Consider the following 23,910-nt stretch of genomic DNA (forward strand, 5'->3'; position numbering starts at 1 on the left):
ATAGTCATCAAGGTTCCATCAAAGGTTTAGAAGGGCTTGAATTCTTTTTTTAAGGTTCCTGGTGTATTTTATTAAGACTTTGTGTGTGTGTGTGTGTCTGACTGTGGCTATGTGTATGTGAGTACAAGTGTCCAAGGAGGTCCAAAGATAGAATTTGACCCCTGGAAATGGAGTTACAAAGAGTTGTGAGGTGCCATGTGGGTTCTGAGAACTGAACTCAGGACCTCTGCAGGAGCAGCAAGTGCTCTAATCCACTGAGCCACTCCAGCCTCCACTGAATATATTTTAACCACACATCTTACACAACCTTAGGAGGTAAGGATTATCATTACTTCTACTTTACTGGTGCTAATTAGGTTCCAGTCAGTCAATGAGTTCAGCTACTGCTTGATGCCAAGGATTGAACTCATGACCTTAAGCACTCTAGGCAAGCACTCCACTAAACTACAGTTCCCAGCTAAGCTTCAATTGCTTTTCTATCAGTTACATGAATGGGCTAACTTCTGAGATGAGAGTAGCCTAATTGTTGTTTGCATATTGTACGAAGGTTTTGTGCCCAAGCCTGTGGCTAACTTGCTCACTCCTGTGCCTGGAAATAGTTGTCCCCACCATCTAGATGCTCAGGGAGAGGAAAGAACCTGCCTAAGAGTATCACACAGCTTGTTTACATTGCACAGGCAGGTGGAGGTTCTCCAGCTCTTGAATCCATGTATGCTACCTCCTAGCCAAGGACTTGGCTGTTCTGATGTAGACTCTTGGAAGAGACTATAGTTCCAGCCACATGACTCTGTCCAAGGAATTTCCATCCTTGTTTCTCTCCAGAAAATCCAGAGAGAGACAAAAACACCAAATTCCTGAGGTATTCTTCCCTGACTCTCTCATGTAGCTTTAGGTTCTAAGTGGCTTTACTTGGGATATTCAGAGTGGTGCAGACACAGGTTGCTTGAGTCTTAATGTGTATGGTCTGGCTTTTCTGCCTCTTTGCTAGAAACAAATGCCTCAATTCAAGACCTGAGACTTTTCCTAAGTGTGGCAAGCCTCAGCAAATGAAATAAAGGTATTCCAAAAAACCTTAGTTTCAATTTCTTCATGGTGCCAAGCAAATTCTGAGATGAGCAAGCTGTCCAAGTGTCCAGAAAGAGTAAGTGTATGGTAATAGAGACAGTAAGAAAGTACACTCCTACTCAAAGTTGTCACTAAAGGTATTTTTCAAGAAAGAAATATAACCCTTTTCAATATGTAGATAAATCAGAATGATAGGACTATATCATTCCAAATAAGTCGATCAGTCACACGGCATAGAATGATGGTGAGGATCCAAATCCTAACTCTTGGGATGGTAGGTAAGTCATATTGCAGGCTGTAAAAGAACTGGTATGAGGAGGCTGCTAAGAGAACAAATGAATTTTAATTATAGTTATCTACTCCAACTTCATTCAGCACTGAAAAGCTGAGAGGCAAGAACTGTCTCATTCTTCAAGGGTCAAGGGACAGAATGTTTTTGTATGATGGATTACATTTTTGAAATTTAAAATATTTCCTCTACTTTGAAAACCAAGATTGCCCTAAATTTGAGGTCGCTTTCAGTTGGGGTCAATGTGGTAATAATCTACCCTGCTCTGTCTCCCAAGTGCTAAGATTAAAGGTATTGGCCACCACATCTAGCTGAGGGATTTTTCTTAATTAAATCATTTTAATTATTGAATATGAAGTGGAAATATATACCTTTTGAGGTGGGAAGATACTCCTTTAATCTGGGCCACACTTTCTGATGACAGCCTATATCAGGGACACAGAAGACAGACACTTTTGCTCTTTGCCTGCTTATTCTCACTCTTGATTTACTGGAATTATAGCCTACTTCTTTGGGATTCCAGTGTATACTGAAGACCATCTAAGACATCCATCTAGTTGGACTGAACAACTACTGGATTCTCAGACTTTCCATTGGTAGACAACCATTGTTGGACTAGCTGGCTCACAGCCTGTAAGCCACTCTCTCTCTCTCTCTCTCTCTCATATATATATATATGAGAGAGAGAGAGAGAGAGAGAGAGAGAGAGAGAGAGAGAGAGAACTCCCTTACAGGTACCAGACTGACACCAAGAATGGCCATCAGACCTATCGACAAGCTAGTCCTTGGTTTTAATTTTTTTTGTTTGTTTTTTGAGACAGGGTTTCTCTGTGTAGCTGTTCCTAGCTGTCCTGGAACTCAGTTTTGTAGATCAGGCTGGCCTTGAACTCACAGAGATCCACTTGCCTCTGCCTCCCAAGTGCTAGGATTAAAGAAGTGCACCACCACCCCTGGCTGACTTGAATTTTTTTTATAATTTATTTTATTTGTACTGGTGTTTTGCCTGCATGTATGTCTGTGTGAGGGTGTCAGATCTTAGAGTTACAGACAGTTGTTAGTTGCTATGTGGGTTCCTAGAATTGAGCCCACGTCCTCTGGAAGAACAGTCATGCTCTTAACCACTTAGCCAACTCTCCAGCCCCTGACCTTAAAAATTTTTTTTAGCTATTGAGAAGTTAGTTATGTCCAGTTCTTGTTAGTGACAGAAAATAATTTCATTGAGGGAAGGTAGTTTTTGCCTTTAGGAGACAGAATACAAGAATTTAATGTACTTGGAGAGAAAGTAGGGGAAATGATATTAAGAGTAAGACATAGCTAGGCATGGTAGTACACACCTATAATCCATCAATCCATCCAAACATGTTATATAGTTTGACATCAAACTGATGTTTTATGTAATAGTATGTATATATCTTGGAAAAGGAAACTAGACATAGAAAATTCACATTAAAGCTTCCTGTCATGTAGAAGGTTCTCAAAGGTTGGCATAGTAATTAAGCAGTCTTCCATTGAGAAAAAGGCAGTGGGAAAGGTAATTCCTAATGGTTGGTAGAGTAAGGCAAAACTGCACATAGTCAAAAATCACTGTCTCCTTGAGCCACTTAGAAAGGGAGCCTGATGGAGATGGGCAAGTTGTGTCTAACTTGGTTCAGCACACCCAGCTTTCTTCTGATGTCCCACTGGCTGATTACCACATGAAGTTGAGTTGCTTGAGTTCACATATCCCATCAACATAGCTAAACATCAACTCATCCTCAATCAGGGAGAAGAACCAAAGAGATGGCAGATTGCTTTCTTTTAATTCAAGCTAGCCTGGGGTATGTGCTCACAGAATAGCCAATATGCATTCTAACACACTGATGTTTCTTTCCTCACCAAGGCCTATCACTGCATTTGTATTGAATATGCATACACTATTTATTACTTCACTGTATACAATTTGTTCCCCCTACTATTGCCAATCCCTGACGTACTTTCCCTGAACATGAGAAGGGTGCTTCTCCTAAGGGTCAAAGCCTATTATGGTAAAGAACACAAGGAGGCCCAAATAAATAGAGATTTATCTTTATTAGTGAGTCCACACTCTGCTGATGTGCAAACAGCTTGCTGTGAACTCCCACCTGACTCCACACATGCTCTCTTTGTCCCATTTCTGTTTGTCTGTAACTTGGAAATCAGCTTAGACCTTGTGATTTTAAATTAGGTTAAAGAAGAATAAAATGAATGCAGTATAAATGCAGTCAAGGAAGTTGTTTAGATCCTAAGTGCATCCTAAGCAATCACATTTAGGATAAGGCAAACATATAACTAAGGCATGTGCTTCCATTTATCAACGGGGAGAAGGATGTCATGCCACATTTCCATTAAAAAGATCACATGATCAGCTGGGTGTAGTGGCTCAGGTCTTTAATTCCAGCACTTGAGAAGCTGATGCAGAAGGATCAATACAAGTACAAGGCCAGTCTGGTCTCCACAGAGAATTCTAGGCCAGCAAGTATTACATAAGAAAACCCTGTCTCAAGAAAACATCCCCTGCTCAAACCCAACAAAACAAAACAAAGTATGATCAATCCAAATCTTCTCTTTATAAAGGAGTATATCTGGAAATTACAAGAGTCAAGAGACCACAAAAAGACTATACAGAAAGCACTTCTAAGCAAATAAATAACTTGTGGATAAACCTCTATTAAATATTTTGGGAGCAACATAATTTGGTGGCCATGTGGACTTGCAGCAATCAGCTAACCCCTTTGCATCAAGTTGATATGTGATGAATGGCAGTGCCAAGAACTGCTTCGGCCTTCCTCCACAAGCCTTAGACTTGCTCCCAAGGATGACTTTAGTTAAGATGTTAAGGTCCATGACCTCTAGGGCCAATGTCATCCATTCAGGCAGGAGCAAGACCCTGAAAAACCCTAGGAATGCTTGCAGCCACATGTCATAGGTGAGGACCAACTCTGGAGGTCTAAAGGAAGTGTTGGTTTTGCTTCTAATCAAGAAGGTCATGTTGCCTGATTTACATTCAAAACCGAGTCGGCTCACCATTCTCAAAAATCAACTGTCTTCTCCGTTAGGAAACTTCATCATGAGACTGCAGATACACTGGTTTGGAAAGTTTTCTCATTTTCTCCTGGGTTTGAAGTCTCCGACCTCGTAGTGGAGTAAGACCCATTGGAGGCAGATGGATCTGAGTAGAATAATGACATGAAGAATCATAATCATTAGTGTGGCTTTCATTCATTGAGGATTTACTGTTTCTAAGTGCTAAATCTACCACAGACTCAATGTTTATATTTCTGCATTCACTAATCCATCCTTATGATAACTTCTTATGGATATGTATGTATGTATGTATGTATGTATGTATGTATGTATGTATGTATGTTTTGAGACAGGGTTTCTCTGTACAGCCCCACTGTCCTGGAACTCACTCTGTATACCAGGCTGGCCTAGAACGCACAAAGATCCTCCTGTCTCTGCCTTGTGAGTGTTGAGATGAAAGGCAGGTGCCACCACTGCCTGGCTAGGAATTATAATTTTTATAGTTGGAAAAAAATGAAGACTCAGAGAAATTTAATAATGACTTGCTCAACATTACACATTAAGTGGTGAAACTGGTGAAACTGCACCTAAAGCCAGAATCTGGACCCATCTATGCCATTGTGCCTGACACAGGAAAAGAACTAGAGTCTGTAGGGGACAGTAAGCCACACCTGTTAGAGGCTGGCTACAGGTATGCCTGACCATGCCTGTCAAGATGTGGTCAAGGTGAGGTCAGGATGACTGGTGATGGGCTCTTAAGGGATGGCGAGGACATGGGAGACCCCTTCTTTCTGGCCTCACTGCTTTGCTGCCCTGGGCACGCTCTAGCTTGTGTTTGGCTGGTATTTATCTGAATAAAGATATCTTAAACCTACAGGCTCTCGCTCTGGCACCCAACCTGAAATCCACGACCCACCACCCAAAATGGGCATCCAAAAAAAGAAAAGATGCTCAGTGGATGACAGGCATTGGTGGCAACTCAGATGCCTACTGAGGTAGAAAGCTGCTTACATTATGGCTGTGACAGCTAACTCCATGAGTAAATTTGATTGACCCCCATTAAGAATCATTTCTGGGTGTATATGTGAGGGTATTTCCAAATAAAATTAGTATATGAATTATTGGATTCAATAGACGTCCCTCCCCGAAGTGGAGGGACATCCTCTATTCTTGTAGGGCTTGAGAAAATGCAAAGGATGAATTTATTTCTTTTGCTTCTTACTCACCTCATTTGAGTGACACATCTCATCTTCCCCTGCCTCTATCCTAAATTTCTATCATCAGCCCCCTTGGTTCTCAGGTTTTCAGGCTCAGACTGAATTGTGCCACTGACTTTCTCCTGGGTCTTAATCTTCTATAACTGTATGAGCCAATTCCTTACAAGAAACATCCTTTACATATCCAGATTTGTCTATCTCTATTCACCCACCCATCCATCCACCTGGCATGCATGCATCCCTCCATCCATCCATCCATATTTTCTGATCTCCTCCCTACTGGTTCTATTTCTCTGAGGAACCCTGATTTGCACAATGATGGCACATCCTTACAATAGCATGCAATGCAAACATTTAGGAATGATGTAGAGTTGTATACAAAGATGCTCAGAAGAGATGAAATAAGTAGATAATAAAAACAATATGCCTAGATATTGCCTTCATATTCTAGAATATGAAGGAATGTGTGTGTAAAACTAATAATGTATTACCAGATAATTAGCTTGAACTGATAAAGTATCAAATCACTGCTTTTCTAAGTCAAAGAGTTGAATAACTGGTAATTTAAAAATTACAGTGGCTCGAAAGGCAGAGGCAGGCAGATCTCTGTGAGTTCGGAGGCCAGCCTGGTCTCCAGAGCGAGTGCCAGGATATGCTCCAAGGCTACACAGAGAAACACTGTCTCAAAAAAGAAAAAAACAAAAAACAAAACAAAAAAGTAGCCTTTTCCATGAGGTAGACTTTTTGACAATTTTTACTTTCTACTTTCTGTAATCTTTAAATATTTTAACATTTTTAGTATTTAAAAAGCTTGCCTTTTGCTGGACGTTGGTGGCGCACACCTTTAATCCCAGCACTCGGGAGGCAGAGGCAGGCAGATCTCTGTGAGTTCAAGGCCAGCCTGGTCTCCAGAGCGAGTGCCAGGATAGGCTCCAAAGCTACACAGAGAAACCCTGTCTCGAAAAAACAAACAAACAAACAAACAAACAAACAAACAAAAAGCTTGCCTTTTATAATAAGGAAAATAGAAGCACTTCATAAAAATGGGCAAAGGCCCAAATTAAAGCTTTATAAACATGAGCTGGTTTTCCCTTCCAGCTAGTGGGAAGCTACACAAGAGGGGCCAGGTGTCACTGACAGTGATTTATTGTGGTGGGTTGATGGCATAAAAGGATAACTTACTTCCAACATGCTTCCTACAATGGCTCTCAGCTCCTCAGCAAATATCCTTCATTGTATCCACTCTTAGAGATAACTGGGTTGACAAGGATAAGTGCCCAATACCTGTTCATTGCAGTCATACTTACTGGCCTTGGATAAGGAATCTGGTAATGCAGTCCAATCTCAATCCTGGCTGTGCATTCATCTATACACTGTTTAATCAGGTCTGAGTCTGTGAGCTATTTAAGGGGAAAATAAATGAGGCAGTTAGTATCTTTATAATAGTATATAAAATACAGTACAGATTTTCTTAAAGTTTTCAGTTCACTACCCAGGAACCTCAATATAAGTAAATAAAAGGCTCTCCTCTTACCTTCCAGTTAACCCTCTTATGTGTCCCTCCAAAGTCTATGAATATATTGTCAAATTCAAATAATTAGCCGTTTAAAATTATTTCTCATTTTATTTATTATATAGCCATCTCACTGGGCCTAGCTTTTTCTTATACAGATATCTTACCTATAAGTTTTGCTTTTTCATTAACATAATTTGAAGCTCTTTTGGTATTCAGACATCAAGAGTCACTCTTCCTGAAGACTATCAAAACTTCAACATAAAGCTTTATTATAATTTAACCACTTTGCTATTGATGGGCATTCTGGCTATTTCCAGCCTTTTGCCATCATAAACAATTTTACTACAGATCTTTATGCAATTTTTTTTGCTCATATGCCAAAGTATCTAAGATGAATTCTCAGAGTGAGAATGCTAAGACAAAGAGGCTATTTCATACATGTTTCATTTTCACAATATCCCCAAGTTACTTCCTATAGTTTACACCAATTTATATCCCTACCAACAATCTACAAACTTACATCTCCACTGATACTGAATGAGAGAGATACTCATATCCTGCCTATACTGACTCTAAAGCAGTGGTTTCCAAATTATAGGTTGCAACCCCTTGGGGGGTCACATATCAGATATTTATAATATTTATATTATGATTGATAATAGTAGTAAAATTATAGTTATGAAATAATAACAAAATAATTTTATGGTTGGGGTCACCACAACATGAACTGTATTAAAGGGTCACAGCATTAGAAAGATTGAGAACCACTGCTCTAAAGGAACCTGGTTTTTCAGTACAAGTAAGACACTGGAGAATGAGCTACCTAATATTTTAAACGGTAAATGGTTTTGGTCATTATTAAAGGGAAATAAAAGGACTTTTGAAATCCTAAATTAGTCAAATTGTGAGAATGTATTTTCAAGTAAAAGAATAAGATGTTTATTTGGGAAGCCAAATAAGGAGAGAGGAGAAACTTTCATTCAGAGGATGTAAAAAACCAGCACATGGATCTTCTATGTGAGAGTGCTTCAAGGTATCGCCAGAAATTGCATCAGCCTCAGATGACACCCAGGGTGGAGTCTGGGCCCATGTGGCTTGGAAACTCCAAGGGAGTTCTTGTCCCCTAGTGCTTCTTGGAGTTCTAGGAACAGTATAGCACAGAGAATTCAGCTGATTCCCTTCGGGCTCAGGCCCCCAGGATCTCAGCCCAGGACCATGGCAACCCCAAATCACCAGGTGGAGTTGAAAGCTTGATGCAAACAGCAAGAGGTTTTATTGCAGTAGTTTAACAAGCTAACCCCATGTTAGCTCGGGCCTTTCATCCATCCACCATAGTGGATGGCTGGAAAAGATGCCCAGAAGCCACGGCATAGAGATCTTATAGGGCAGCGTAAGGGGAATGTCTAAGGGTATGCACAGGCTCAGGATTGGTGTGCCTCCAGGCTTGCCCTGTGTTGATTGGTCAACTGGTTGTTATGGCCCATAGGCCCTTGCAGGGCGATTGCTATGCTCTGCGAGTCATTGCTGTGCACTTGTCCATAAAGCACACCCAGAGCCGTAAAGCACAGAACCACCAGCTAACTTCTGATTGGTTCCTTGTCACGAGGCCAGCATCTGACCTCCTAGTGACCAAGGCAAGGTCAGGCAAGCACATTTTAGACTGTCATGGCTACTGAAATGGGGAGCTGGTCCCTTCAGCTCAACTCCCTGACCTCTGTGGCCTCAGAAGCTATTGCCCTGCTGTTCACACTGGGACTAGATCTTCATGTTGCCATTGGCTGGCTGGGATTCAGAGCAAGTAATAAGATAGCTTTAGATTATTAAACTCTTAGTGAAACCAGGGTTATAATAAATTGCTTTTATGTCTACATGAGGAACTGGGGGAAGAAGGTGAGGAAGCCCTCTAACAAAGATGTGGCTAAAGGAGCTGGGCTTCTAGAACTCCAGCTATCATCTAATGAGTTTGGGCTAGAGTTCTTCAAATTCAGCCATTCACAGGCTGCTGCATGATTTTGTGACATGCATGTACCACCCTCTGTCTCATCCTTGGCCAATCTAGGTTGAAGATAAAGAATGATATTGAAATAAATGAAATTCTAGTCTTCAGTAGTCCTCAGTCAAGTGTGCCTGCATAGGTTTACTGGGTACATGACACAGTATCCACAGCACTAGACCATATCCATGGAGTCATGATCTTTGCCTTCAGCTATCAATATTATCTGAGCAGATACATGATACATGAAGATACAAAAAAGGCACAGTGGAAGCTAGATGGGTGGCACATGCCTGTGATTTCAGCACTCAGAGGAAGAGGCAAGAGGATGTTCACTTAAAAGCATGTCTTCTGGATATTACAGGCCTGTTGCATTCATGAATTCACTACAGCTGCCGTTGCCTGTATAAGACCTACACCAAATCAGGCCACTCAACATTCCAGCATAGATGGGAGAGACCCTCACAAGGCTCCACTCCTAGCTGAGGAGCTACTGGCAGCTGATGGCTGCTAGGGGAATGAGAGTCTGTTTTCTTTAAGGGTGTGGCCCTGTAGGTCAAACATGCTCAGGATGACAGCTCCACACCTATGAGTACATGGGCAGCAAAAACCAAAAAAAACAACAAACAAACAAAAAAAAACCCAAAACAAAAAACCCATGAAGTTTGGTGGGTAGGGTAAATCCAGGAAAAGTTTAGGGGTGAATATTGTCAAAATACATTGTATACATGTATGGACTTTTAAAGGTCAGGTGTGGTATCACACACACCTTCCTTTAATTCTATCACTGGGAGAAGAGGCTGGCTGGATCTCTGAGTCGAAGGACAGCTGTGGCTACACAGACAGTCCATATATATATATATATATATATATATATATATATATATATATATAAACAATAACATATGGAGGCTTCAGGCATTCCTAGAAGAGAAGGTACTTCAGGTTATGACAGTTTCTTTGATAGCATTTGCCCTGATTTTTTAATTCTATTTCTTTCCATCTAAATGAAATCTCTCTGAGGGTCCTTATTTAGATGATGATGATGATGATGATATATCCCAAATGTCTAGTGTTCCAGACTTGGTGGTATACTTCAATGAAGACTAAGAACAAAAAGTTTCAGGGTGGCAGCAGGTGACAGAAATTACAAGAAAAAAAAAGGTGGGGGTAGATAAGTAGGGGACAGGGCTTATAAATGTATGATTAGGCCAAGGTGAGATCCATCAGGTTGGGTCAGAAATAAAGGCTGGGCCAAGCCTGCTGGTTCATGCGTTTAATCCCAGTACTAGGAAGGCAGAGACAGGGAAATCTCTGTGAGTTAGTGGCCAGCCTGAACTACATAATGAGTTCCAGGATAGTCAGTGCTAAATAGACCCTGTTTCTAAAAGACAAAAGAAAAATAAAATACAAAAAGCAGTAAACAAAACAAACAAAAATTAAACTGGGCAGTGGTGGTACACACCTTTAATCCCAGAATTTGGGAGGCAAAGGCAGGTGGATCTCTGTGAGCTGGACACCAGCCTGGTCTACAAGAGCTAGTTCCACGACAGGCTCCAAAGCTACACAGAGAAATCCTGTCTCAAACAAGCAAACAAACAAACAACGCCCCTAACACCACTACCACCACCACCACAACAACAAAATAACCAGCTGGGCTGTGATGGTCCACGCCTTTAATCCCAGCTCTTGGGAGGCAGAGGCAGGTGGATTTCTGTGAGTTCAAGGCCAGCCTAGTCTATAGAGTGAGTTCCAGGACAACCTCCAAAGCTACAGAGAAACCCTGTCTCAAAAACAAACAAACAAACAAACAAAAAAACAAAACAAAACAGAAAAGAAAAGAAAAGAAAAGAACCAAGCCTGGGCATTCAAAAGTAGCTTCAGCATAGAGGCTGCCCTTTAGTTAGCATGAAGGTGGTAGAAGGTGGTGTAGGGAAAACAAGGCTAGAAAGACATAGGATATAGGAGAGTAAGGCAAACACAAGTGGGCAAACAAGAAAAGGTACCGACAGTCACCCTCCTTCGTGCCAGGCAGTTTTTCCAAGGGAATGGCAGCCAGTGCTGGATGGTTTGTGAGGATGAATTGAAACTGGCGGACAGGTGTCTGGATGTTTGGTTCGGTTAAGTAGGTAGTAGAAGCCCTATTTTCTGTGGTACCACTCTGTTGGCCAAAGAGTTCATAGCTAAGTTGGGGAAGAAGCCCTGTGTCTTTTTCCATATTACAAATGGGTTTATAATCAGAAGGCTTTGATTGGTTTATGAATTGAGAAAAAACATTTTACTGCATACCACCTCTGGGAGTGGCTGGTCATCGGTATGTGAGGAACAGCTCTCACTGGCATGACTTCTGTCACCTGGCACACTGGGTCTTCTGAGGATGCTAAGCCATTTACTGGCTGGACTGAGACCTTGTTGATCCAAAAGAGAAAAACAAGCTGCACTTCACTTTCTAGTAGTTAGCTGAACTGGCAAGCCTACCCAAGCTTTATGATGGACCCTTCCATAGGTCTTCTTCAGTCAAGGTAAGAAAGAAATGAACAAATACCAGAAGAAGATTCTCTGCTTCTTACCATCTCCAGATGGGGCCTACTTACATTTTTGTTTTTCTGGAACAGTGTTCTGGCTTCATTTATTATGTACTGTTTTTCTTTGATGGTGTCTTCCATCTGCCCTGATGCTGCCTGCCATTTCCGTGCAAGCTTGAAAATGCTTCGGTAGAGGCTAAGGACTTCTTGTCGTGTTGCAGTTGTCATCTTCAGACTCACTAGAATAGAAGAAGGAAAATCTACATACAAATGCAGTTTGATAGTAGGCAGCCAGGCTGATGTACAGTTTTTGAATCAAGAATTTTTCTTCTGAGACAGGGTTTCTCTGTATTGTTTTGAAAGCTGTCCTGGAACTCGATCTGCAGATCAGGCCGGCCTCAAACTCACAGAGATCCGTCTGCCTTTGCCTCCCCAGTGCTGGGATTAAAGGCGTGTGCCACCAACACCTGGCTTGAATCAAGATTTGTAATTAGCCTAGATATAACTGCTCCTTCTTGTCAGGTCTGTGGGTAGCATTACAGAATGACAGAGTAGAAGCATTTCTGAGATATCTCTTTTGTTCTCTCCTCCCATCTTTTTGATTTTTGACAGTCTCACAAGATAGTCCTGTTTGGCCTGGAATGCCATATGTAACCCAGCTTGGCGTCAAACCATCCTGCCTCAGTCTCCTGAGTCCAAGGTTACACATCTGTACCTGCAGAGGAGGGTGGAGGGCTGCCTAATTTGCTGTCTGCTACCAGCCCACTTTTACAAGCATGGCAAGACCAAATTCACCAGACTGACCAGTATACCTCAGAAATGATGATTTTAGTTTCTGTTCTGGTAAATTTATATGGCTAGCCTGAATACCTAGAAGGCATATTTTGTTTTGTTTTGTTTTGTTGAGACAGGATCTCACTATGTCACCCTGGATGGCCCAGAACCTGTTCTGTTTGTTTGTAGAGATGGAGTCTAATGTAAACCAGACTGGCTTTTAACTCCAGAGCCTCCCTTCTTTACCAACCAACTAAAGCTAGTATTTGTTACTTAGCTCTGAGCAGCAGCAGCCATCTAAAAAGGAGGGCCTAGAGATGCCAGCTTTTCTGTAGTTTAGGTAGCAGGACCAAGCATGGTAGCACAGGTCTGAACTGGAATCTCAGCACTCAAAAGACTGAGGAAGATTATAAGCTAGTTTGGCATACATCTTTTAAAATAGTGGCATTTCATGCTTTTATAACATGAAATCCTAAAATGACAATTATTTTTAAAACTGTGTTACCAAATAAGTCAAACAGGGTCAGTCCCAAGTCTCAGGTGTACCCTGAGGCTGTATGTCTGCAATTTCTCTTAGTTTAGAAGGCACTTCTCAAAACCACCTTCTTAACCAAGAAGACTAACTACATTGTCACAGTGAAATCTAGTTCTGACATCATTGCTGCAGGTCACTCCACTCTAGAAAGAGATCCCAATGCACATGTCTATTCTGTTGATGGGCAATTTTTTGAGACAGAATTTCTCTGTTTAGCCTTGGCTGTCCTGGACCTCTCTCTGTAGTCCATGCTGGACTGAAACTCAAAATTTTGACTGCCCCTGTGCCTCCCAGGTGTTGGCATTAAAGGTGTGTGCCACCACTACCTGGCTTGATGGGCATTTTTATCTTATGCAAAATTTCAGCCTACTTTATATTTATATATGTAAAAATTGAGAGAAGATACCAAGAAAAAAAAGAGGAGTCCTTGGAGTTCTTAGTATGATTCAGCATGATGACTACTACACTGTCTTAGACAAGAGGACAGGCTGGGAAGACAGATCTGGTGAGTAAGCAGCAGAGCCAGGTACTTGGACACATTCATGAGTCCAGAGACTTTTCAAACAGGCTTAGCAGGATTGGGGAGGAGGCTGAATGCTGCCATTCAGGAACATAATCCATTTCCAACTCCCTACCTAGGGCTGAAATGCTTTAGGATGGTCCTTAGCTGCTAGAGAATGATGGGAGCAGGATTGGGTATGTTTATCTAGAAATTCCAAGTACCTTCAAGGAATCCACCTTATAGAGAACTTCTTCTTTGAAGATTACTGCCCTTCCAATTTACTGGACCCTGGGGGCTTTTCTTGAGAAACAAGGAGTGAGCCAATGCTTACCCATTTGATGAAAAGTTTGAAAAAACCACTTCCCAATCCAGAAGTTTAAAGAATCAAAGTTATACACATCACTATCAATGATGCTTCACAGAAAAAAAATGCTTAAAAGGAATTCATAAAAGCTAAGTGAGAACGTCGTGGGTAATAAAAACCCAGATGAGATGATGCCATTTTTCCTGGTAAGGAAACATGTTTCTGAGTTTCTGGTTCTCCTTAAAACTCCACAGTCTCATCTGAAAATCCTTGAGTCAGTTCCTGTGAGGGGCAGTAGCATCAACTAATGATTGCTTCACTTCCCTGTCATTAACAGATGAAACTTCCTTGACTTTCAGATAGTGGCAGAGGAAATCGAAGGTCAAACGTATTAAAACCCTAGCGAACTTCTCAAAGCCTGACTTTAATTGGTTCTCTTTTACTACTCTAAGAATTCTGATCATAAGCTATGGCACACAAGGCCTGCAATTAGGTTACTCAAGGTAATGAGTGCTAACATATGACACTTAATAAGACTATTTTGAAAATACTTTAATTAGTGTGTGTTTTGAAAACTAATCCAGAAAGGAAATAGGTGATGATTCTCCAACATCAGGTGACCCAGAAAACCTAAGTCACAAAGACTGCCAGAGAAAAAAGTCAAAAGCTATCTTTACTACCTAGTATGTGAACAGGTCCAGCCTATCATTCAAGAAAAGAGAAAAATGCATCTTCTACAGTTTTATTACTGAGTTTTTTGTTTGTTTTTTTGTTTTTTTGTTTTTGGTTTTTCGAGACAGGGTTTCCCTGTGGTTTTGGAGGCTGTCCTGGAACTAGCTCTTGTAGACCAGGCTGGACTCGAACTCACAGAGATCCGCCTGCCTCTGCCTCCCGAGTGCTGGGATTAAAGGCGTGCACCACCACCTCCAGGCCTTACTGAGTTTTTATCAGTTCTATTTGAGTGTGTGGGGCAGGTGGAGAGGGGCTGGCTATGATCTTCTTGACTTTGGGGTGCACGCCCATATTGCTCCCTCTTCACTAACTTTTTTTTTTTTTTTTTTAATTAAAGACAAGGTCTCACTATACAGCTTTTGAGAGAAAATACCAAGAAAAAATGTCTTAGGTATGGCAGGCTGACATGAGATTCACTGGGATCTACCTACCTCTGCTTCCTAAGTGATGAGATTAAAGGTGTGTGCCACAACACCTGACCTGATTTTTTTACTTGACCAATTTCTGTTCATCTTTTAGCCCCTCGTCTCTCCTTAACCACACACACTGGGTTAGGAATCAATTGAATCTTGACAGTTATTCTTTATAAGACTCATCATTCAAGTTCTGGTTTGTTAAACTCTATTTTCCTCCAACAGGCTCTAATCTTTATGGGGACAGTTATTACATCTATCTTATTTGCTGCTGAATTCTCTGTACCTAGAAAGGTTATAAACTAGGAATTCAACAAATGTTTCCTGAAAACATGAAATATCTCATGCTACAGAAAGCTTTAGATTCTAAAACTGAATCAATCATGTCTAAAAAATTTAAAAAGTGCTTTTCTTTTTGTTTTTTTCTCTTTGGTCTTAGAAAGCAACTCATTCACAAACCTTGCCATTTCCAGAAGATTTCCTTACCCAAGGATTTAATGGCTTGAGACCAACAGTCTTCTCAGGATTAATGCAATACAGGCAGCCTTTATCCTTATTTACGGTTGGTCAAGGGTTGATCTGATACAGTAGTGAGGTCTGCTGGGAGTTCCCCTTAGGCAACACAAGGAATATTCAGTTTAGAAGCCAAAACTTTATCTAAAATGATTATGAAGCCCATTCTTAAGAATTATTTCTTCAAAGTTCTATGACATTTATTCTTTACATTACTTGAAGTATTTGTTCCTTTTCATTTCTTTAACTTCCAGATCCCAGGATGAAAGAAGAAAATATATGTGTGATGGAAGTAATTGTGACTGGAAGGTGGCTTCTCTTTTTAAAGTCGCACTGCCTACATAGGCAGAGTACTAAGATGAAATTTGTTATTGAGTGCATATTTTATAGAAGTCTGGCACACTTTGCTGCTAGTGTGTTTTGGCCTCTGGTGCTCAGCTGAGAGAGGTCCCTAATGCACATCTCATTGTAGAGGTGATTTTAGATACATAGTATCTTTAATATATACTGGAATGACCCATCATATCCATGATATAGATTTTTAGGATGTAGGTAGGCTATGCATAAATATATTCAGAAATTTTCTAACCAGAGCATTGTGCTCATACCTGTAATCCCGACATTCAGAAGGCTATGAAGTAGGACAGCCACAAGACTGGGGCCAGCCTGGGCTACAAGGTACACATAGTACATAGTACATAGTACATAGTACAAAGGTACATAGTAAGACTGTCTCACTGTCAAGCCTATGCTTGTCTTGGCTCACCCTTCCACTCAGAGTGCCTCTTTTTTTGCTAGTCTTCTCTCCTCACAGAGGTACCTATTCACTAACAAATATTTCCAGAGCACCCTCTCCCTAGGCCTAGCATAAACCACCTATTGCTCTTCTGCAGTTATTTTGTGTCTTTCTTCCTAGATTTTTCTGCTAACTCCTGGAGAGCAGGAACTTTGTCCTATTCATTACAATAAAAATAGCTACATTTGCTTTGCATTTACCATGGGCTTCACACTCTACAAGGTACTTTATGTATAACTTTGTAAACATCACAATTCTGTAGGCAGGTGCTACTTCTATCCTCATTCTACAAAGGTAGACTTTGATAAAAAGAGAAATTAAGAAGTGTGTCTGGGAATATCTTATCTTCTAGTGGTAGACGCAGATGATATACAAGAAAACCAGAAAACACATAGTAATGTGTTCTGAATGGAATGAACAAAAATGAAAGATGTTTTGGGGGTCAATATATTTGATCAGAGCTCTGAATGGCATGAAGGAGACTAATAATGGAAAATTAAGGGGAGGGTGGTACAGGGAAGGGGAAGTAGGAGCAAAGCTCTGGGGTAGGCCAAAAGCAAAGTTAAAGTGAATGCAAGTGAAGACTTGCCAGGGAGGCCACAGGTCAACACAATCCAGCACTGATGGGAGAGTAGGCCTGGGAAGAAGTTTGTATTCAAAGAGAAAAGGCAGACATTGACATATGTGAAGCAAGTGGGAGCAACATGGTCTGCTTTACATTGTTAAAAATGTGCTAGAGCCAAACTGTATCATAACTATTATGATTCCATCCCTCTTATAGAGGATGGAATGTGAGATTTGCCTAATGTCACCTAGTCGACAGGTGTGTCAAGATGAAAAGGCTCATAAGTTGAGTGATTATTTCCTTGTCTGACCACAAGCTTTTGTGTTTTAATTTTTGAGTCAGTAATGGGGGCTTATAATGGGCAGTGATCAATCAAGAAACAAAGATAAAACAAAAACCCTGGAAACATGCACTCATCTCGCTATTGGCTGTAAGGCATGTTAGCATGGTGAAAGGGTCTATGGAGGCTCCAAAAACATACTCTATTAGGCATGCCTAGGCCCTTGGTAAATCCTAACCTAGTTTTACAGGACAGATATAATGGACAGATTTGCTACCACTAGGAGCCTCATCTACCTAACTGTTTTCCTCATCTCTGGAGTACTTTCAAAAGCTCACTGCAGCATGAACATCTAAGAGTTTAAAAAAAAAGAGTATGTGTGTGTGCGCATGCATGTGCAACTGAGTGTGTATGTATATGCATAGTGTGAGTGCAGGAGATCAAGTTCTGAAGAGGAATTGATCCTCTGGAACTAGATGTAAAGGTGGTTGTGAGTCAAGTGTGGGTGCTGGTAATCAAACCTGGGTCCTCTGCAAGAGCAATGTTTTTAACCCTTGAGTCATCTCTCCAGTCCCTGTTTAGGAGTTTAGAAGACAATTCCCTCTTCTGCAGATGAATTTTATAGAAGCATGACTTTGGTCTTAAGAATGTCAAAATTCCAGTATGAGGCTTTGCTTTCTCCTGAAATAAAACGGTTGCAGCACAAACAGAAGGGACAAAAAGGGAAAGGGGAAAGGACAAATCAACCTGACTTTTAAGTCTTAGGAGGCAAAGGGGGAACATACATTCAATTACTTTTAAGAAAGACCTGACTCTAGGATATCTTTTTGTCCTAGAAAATTTCCCTCTCAAGTACTCCAGGATTTGGGGTGGGGATGGGGAAGGCTACGAAATTCACCCAGACAAAATCAGTCCTGCTGCTCTGCCTCTTTAAATATGGCACCCTAGGCTTGATACACAATTGGGACATGAAAAACACTTGTTATTAGAGTATTTAAACACACAGAATGGTCATCAGCAATACTCATTCTCATCCTTAGATATACACCATAGCTTCTGGAAGAGTTCCCAATTAAGACCCCAGAGCTTGGGCCAGATAGATGGCTCAGCAGGTAAAACACTTGCTGTACAAGTCTGACAACCCAAGACTGACCCTGGAACTCAAATCAAGGTGAGAGAGAACTGACTCAACAAATTGTCTTCCTCCGTCCATACATGTACTATGGCATGCATGCACCCCAACCCCTATTGCATACTAGTAAGTGAATTTAACAAAGGTTCCTAGGACACCGAAAACAATTCAGAGCTGTTTGGAGGGAGGCTTATGGCTCTAAAAAATTTAAACCTTAGGGTGTCTCCCTACACACACCTATGAATGCTACAACCCTCACTTCTTTTCTTTGTCCCAGGACTAGGTTTCTCTGTGTAGCTCTGGATGTCTTGGAACTTACTCTTTAGATTAGGCTGGCTTTAAACTCAGAGATCTGCCTACCTCTGCCTCCTGAGTGCTGGGATTAAAGGCATGTATCAGCCTGGCTACAACCCTCACTTCTTTTGAGGTCAGTCATGGTTTGTCACTAGCCAGAAAGGCCTTATTTCCAGGAAGCTTAATGAAATGGAAAAGTTTTTTTTTTCCCTCAAAAACTAATCATTTTGGGGACTAAGATATATTGCTTCCAGTGACCTAATTTTAAAACCAACCCAGAAAAGAATATTTTAAAGCACTTGTCATTTGGGGAACTGAAATGCTGTTTTTTGTTTTGAGACAAGGTCTCGTTATTATGCAGTTCTGGCTGTCTTGGAACTTGCTATGTAGACCAGACTGGCCTCAAACTCAGAACTCTCCTACCACTGCCTGCCTCTTGAGTGCTGGGATCAAAGGTGTACATCACCACTCACAGCCTTGAAATGCTTTTGATAATGCCCAAATGACTACTTTCAATGAGCTCAGCCTGTGCCTCAGTTTCTCAGAGTGTAGAAGAGTTTCTTCTTTGGCAGGACTGGGGATTGCACAATGCCAGCACATGCAGGGCACACACTTCAATACTGAACTATATCCCTCAATGTCCTTTTACTTTTCATTTTAGATAGAGTCTCACCAAGTTGCCCAAACTGATCTTGAACTTGCTCTATAACCCAAGAGGAGGCTTGAACTTTTGCTCCTCAAGAGCAGCTGGGATTATAAATTTGTACCACCACGCTTTACTGGTACCTTCATTTCTTAAAATGTAATATGTAACCACAGAACATTTTTCAGAGTTGTAAGGATTATTTATGAGCTACTCCATTAAAATACTTAGCACTAGGAAGTAAATGCACAAGTTACCTGAATAGGAGGAAATTAGAACAGTGAGGCCTTTTATCTATGGTTAGCTTTGTCTGCAGAGAATGGAAAAGTATGTAGCCTGTTGGTGAATTTGCTGCTTTATGGTAATAATGGATTTTCCTAAAGCTGTTTCCCTCTGATCATTAATAATCCCTGTACAGTAAAGGGCTATTGTTCTTCAGTATGAGTAAATAACCCTGCTGGAGACACCGCTTATCTTCAGACCACAATGCATGCTTCTTACTGGAAATATAATGCAGGTGCCAATACTAGGCTTTCCTTCCTATGTCTCTTCCTTTATCTCTTTCTAACTCTTTACAGTCGCTGCTCTTTTCTCCTAGAGCTTTTCTAGTCCCTGCTTTTTTTGTCAGACACTGGCTGGTACACTGAATGATTTTATTGTCACAACTGAACAATCTTCAAGTCAAACTGTGCCCCACAGGTCTCTGGTTCCCTAGTTTCCATCTCACACACACACACACACACACACACACACACACACACACACACACACACTGGACTATTTCCTGTTCTGATTTAGTTTTTGGTTATTAGACTCTGAAGAGGGAAGTGATACCATACTGTTGTGCAATTCTCAGGATATGTTCATTTGGTGTACTTCATACCACAACAATTCTCTGAAACAGCATTTTTTATACAAAAAACTACAAGAATATGGTGTATAAGAGGTGAACCCACGGACAGAGGTAGACAATACATATATCAAAGGGAAAATGAAATTAGGTTAGATCCTGAAATATGGGAACCCACCAAACAAAGGGGAAATTCGAAATACCTATATCAGAAGGATTTCTAAAATAACTATCCCAAACAAAGCAATAGGAGGCAAACATGCATCCTAAAAGCAGATGTTCTTTGACTTGCAGATTAGGTCCTGACTGAGAAAGGGCCTGGAAGCTGCTGACCAACATTGGGGCTATTTCCAGCTCAGGAAAAGATTAAAATTCAAAGTGTAGTTTTTAGTGAATGTATCATTTTTCACATCATTGAAAAGTTGAAATTATTTTTATGTTGGGAACCATCAGTGTATCATGACAGCACTGGAACACACATCCAGATGGTATACATACATGAGAGTGACCCAAAATTGCAAGATATATCAATCAACCAGTCAACTTATACTTTCCTATTCAAGGCAAAAAATTATAAGTAGAAATCAATTTATAGTTCCTCAATTCAAAATAAATGGGCATTTACCCCTCACTAGAATGTTACACCCTGAATGCTGAGATTATAGGCATGTGCCAGCATATTTTAAGACAAAGATTAGCTAGAGGTATTCAAAACCAGTGAGAAATACATGGGAGGACTGGGAACAAGCCAATTTGAGAGACTCGTTCATAATTCTCCAGCCAGTATTTTCAATCCTTCATAGCAAGTAGGGAGGTCAGATAGCCCAAACACAAACTTAAATTTCTGTTCTGTGACATTCTTCTAAGAAACTGAATTAGAAAATTGCAAAAAAGCTTTGGTGGATGCAGGGCGTGGTGCTCCACACCTTTAATCCCAGCACTCAGGAGTTCTTCCACAGAGCAAACTGTAGGTCAGCCAAGGCTATAGAGAGAAATCCTGTCTTGAAACAAAACAAACAAAAAAGGGCTTCAGTGACAACACTGGGCACAGCTGGAGATCTCTTGCACCTGATTCTATGTCCAACAGACAACAGAATTATACATTGGGGACCATGTTTTCAGAACACTCTCCAAGGTCTCTCCAGTTGTCAAATGAGCAACTTTATTTGTAGGGTCCAAGAGCTTCTTACCAGACTGTCCAGAGAGCAGGGCAATGGCTGTCTGGCTTTACTTGTGAGGAATAATTGGCACCCCAAATCCTTAAATTCTTTCAGTGCTTCAATCCAACACTGAACAAAAGAACTATGATAAAACTCTTCTATTTTATCCACCAGTGCAGAGACTAGCCACATGCAGCTCCTGGACATCTGGAATATGTGTCTAAGGCACTGTTATTTAAATTTAGTTACATGTGACTAGTAGCTACAAATGGATAGCACAGTTCTCAAGTCAACTGCAAATCAAATGTTAGTTTGGGAGCGGGAGTAAAGAGAGATACTTCTGGCTGACTTGGGACATAAGACACACACAAAGGGTAAGCAACTCTTCAGCTTTGGCTGCTACTGTGCAGGGATCTCTAGGAACTTCAGACTGTCCAACTTTCCAAATGAAGCCAAAAATCTGGATTCTGATGTTCAAGTTTTAAAAACTGGCAAGCAGATTAAAAAAAATTTTAAATCACACTGTGGACTGAACAATATGCTTGCAGACATTATCTGTTTTGCCAGCTTGCAACTTTTAATCTAGGCCAACCCTATCATCTCGAAGAGACCGACCTTTTCCAAGGCCACCCTATTAGATGCAGATCCAAGAATGAAATCCTGGCCTTAGCTGGGCGTTGGTGGCTCACACCTTTAATCCCAGCACTCGGGAGGCAGAGACAGGTGATCTCTGTGAGCTCGAGGCCAGCCTGTCTACAGAGCGAGTGCCAGGAAAGGCTCCAAACCCTGTCTTGAAAAACCAAAAACCAAAAAAAAAAAAAAAAAAAAAAGAAAGAAAAGCTGAGCAGAGTTGTGTGTGGTAGCCCACACTTTTAATACCAGCACTTGGGAGGCAGAGGCAGGTAGATCTCAATGAATTGGAGGCTAGCCTGGTCTACAAATCGAGGTCCAGGACAGCTAGGACTGTTACACAGAGAAATGGGGGGGGGGGGATTCCAAGGCTGGCACATCTCTGTATTAGGAAAGAACAGTGTTTTGGGAAGACAAACGTGTAAACCAGTATTTACTAAGAAACCAGGTAATGCATACAGATTACTTGTATACTACAAGTCCAAAAGCACTGACAGCTGACAGAGCAGGAAGACTTGAGTCAGGCCTTCAAGGGATGACTCGCTGATGGTGAGGGTTGATCCTGTTGTTCAAGGATATTAAGGGAGTCTCTTCATCTTTGAGGTGTTACTCTTGTTGAGCTTCCTATTGGCTTCAACCCCCTCTGGGTGGTCTTTAAATGTGAGGAGACCCAAGGAATTTGTGAGCTTTCCCATCTACTTCTTATTCCTAACTCTAGGAATAAAACCCACATTTACTATGTCCACCAATGACTTTTCTTAATGCTTGTCTACCTCATTTCTGGACATCTTTTGGGGGCTGCAAAATGACTTTTGACATATGTTCAAGAGAACTTAGGCTATTCCCTTTCAAAATGTTTTCTCTAGGTAGACTTCTCTGGCACCACCCTCTCCTATACACTTCATATCCAATTCAGCAGTCAGTCCGGCATGCTCAAGCTCCCAAATACATTCTAAATCAATTTTCTTCAACACCATTGTCCCATCTCCCATGGCATCGGCAATAGTCTCTTAATAGATTTAACTACTTTCTCTATCCAGCAGCAATTTTCAAAAATGTAAATAAGGTCTGATCAATCACTACCCTTCAGGAAGTAATAATACAAAGGCCAAACCCTTGCTATTTCTGCAACTGCAAGAAAGCTTTCAATCTCTTCTGCCTTTTGTTTTCAACGTTATCCCTTTGACACTTTTCTCAACCTAGCCAATTCCTTCCTTCTCCCATTCTCTCTCCCTCCTAAACACCAACGAGACGTTCTCTCCACTCCATCCAGCCTTTGGGGCAGTTGTATCTTCTGCACTCATATACTTATTAATGAAAAGTTCAGAAACGAGGCTTCCTTCTTTTTCTCCTTTGCTCATGTTGGTAAAGAAGCTAGCCTTAATTGTCACCTGAAGTCTGATTCCTACATCCGGGTTCATTTGCGTGGCCCTTCTCCAGGCAGAAACCTCTCCAGCCTCCCAGAACTGCCCTGTCGCCTTCCATTTACATTCGAAAAGTCTGAAGGGTCCCATGCCAGGACTCGCCCACGTGCCACTACCCTTAGGCAGGTCTCCCGAGGCCAGCAGCGATGACACCAAGCCGCCCTCGCGAGGCTGGGGTCACACAAGCGCGTCTCCTAGCAACCCCACACGTTCACCTCCTCCCTGCCCCAAGGGAGCCAACCCCTTTCCCCAGTCCCCCGCGACTGGAGCCGGCGTCTCCATCCTTACACTCACTCTGCGTCAGTCCTGCCTTCCCCCACCCACAGGAGCCGGCTGGGAGGAGGCGGTGCCAGGAGCTCTGCCCAGCCTTGGCCACACCGAGCTCCATCCAGCAGGTCGGGTAGACCAGGCCGGGCCAAACCACCGGGCGGACCGCTGTGGGAGCATGAGGCCCAGGTCAGAGGTCGTCTGAAACCTCCTCAAACTTCCAGCCCTAGCCCACTCCCCGCCGCACTCAACAACAGCCAACCTCCCACTCCTCCTGCTTTCTCTTCATCCTTTCGTTATCTCCTTCCCCCATTTCGTTAGAAAATGGCCCGGCCCAGCTCCTCCTAGCCCACCCTCCGCCGCTCCCCTCCTTGCCCTTACTTGGAGACGGCTTCGGACGTCCTCGTGTACGTCATGACGTCACCCTCCTCGTCCCCGCCCCCGCCCCT

At 41.7% G+C, this 23,910-nt stretch overlaps 2 protein-coding genes across 10 annotated transcripts in view; one reads left to right on the plus strand and one right to left on the minus strand.

Moving 5' to 3' along the window:
- Positions 1–3,402: 3,402 nt before the first annotated feature.
- Lyrm1 (LYR motif containing 1) lies at positions 3,403–23,909 on the minus strand. Of its 9 annotated transcripts, none has more exons than XM_027410205.2 (5): positions 23,843–23,871; positions 15,394–15,519; positions 11,717–11,886; positions 6,921–7,013; positions 3,403–4,541 (listed from the first exon to the last, which is right to left on the minus strand). In XM_027410205.2, exons 3-5 carry the CDS (start codon positions 11,873–11,875, stop codon positions 4,425–4,427), a joined length of 369 nt encoding a protein of 122 aa, XP_027266006.1. In that variant the 5' UTR covers positions 11,876–11,886; positions 15,394–15,519; positions 23,843–23,871; the 3' UTR covers positions 3,403–4,424. The 9 variants fall into 9 exon arrangements, with proteins under 9 accessions (XP_027266006.1, XP_027266004.1, XP_027266008.1 ...); XM_027410203.2 differs by lacking the exon at positions 23,843–23,871 and adding an exon at positions 23,489–23,619; XM_027410207.2 differs by lacking the exon at positions 23,843–23,871 and adding an exon at positions 23,489–23,619 and having other exon boundaries at positions 15,367–15,519.
- The window catches only part of Dcun1d3 (defective in cullin neddylation 1 domain containing 3), a 41,327-nt gene continuing 41,049 nt past the window's right edge, over positions 23,633–23,910 (plus strand). Inside the window, exon 1 of the mRNA XM_035442261.1 lies at positions 23,633–23,650. The gene's annotated coding sequence lies outside the window, so the exon portion shown is untranslated. The remainder of the gene's footprint in view (positions 23,651–23,910) is intronic.

The sequence above is a fragment of the Cricetulus griseus genome, chromosome 3 (assembly GCF_003668045.3).
Source record: "Cricetulus griseus strain 17A/GY chromosome 3, alternate assembly CriGri-PICRH-1.0, whole genome shotgun sequence".
In the NCBI taxonomy this organism is placed as follows: Eukaryota; Metazoa; Chordata; class Mammalia; order Rodentia; family Cricetidae; genus Cricetulus; species Cricetulus griseus.

Bases quoted from the DNA above. Each gene is read 5' to 3' on its own strand.
- Lyrm1 (XM_027410199.2), bottom strand. From the start codon at position 23,582: ATGGAGCTCGGTGTGGCCAAGGCTGGGCAGAGCTCCTGGCACCGCCTC. The intron at 7,014-11,716 runs GTAAGTAGGCCC...CCCCTTAAATAG, and splicing joins TGTTCCAGAAAAACAAAAAT to CTCACAGACTCAGACCTGAT. The intron at 4,542-6,920 runs GTAAGTATGACT...TATTCTACTCAG, and splicing joins AGATTCCTTATCCAAGGCCA to ATCCATCTGCCTCCAATGGG.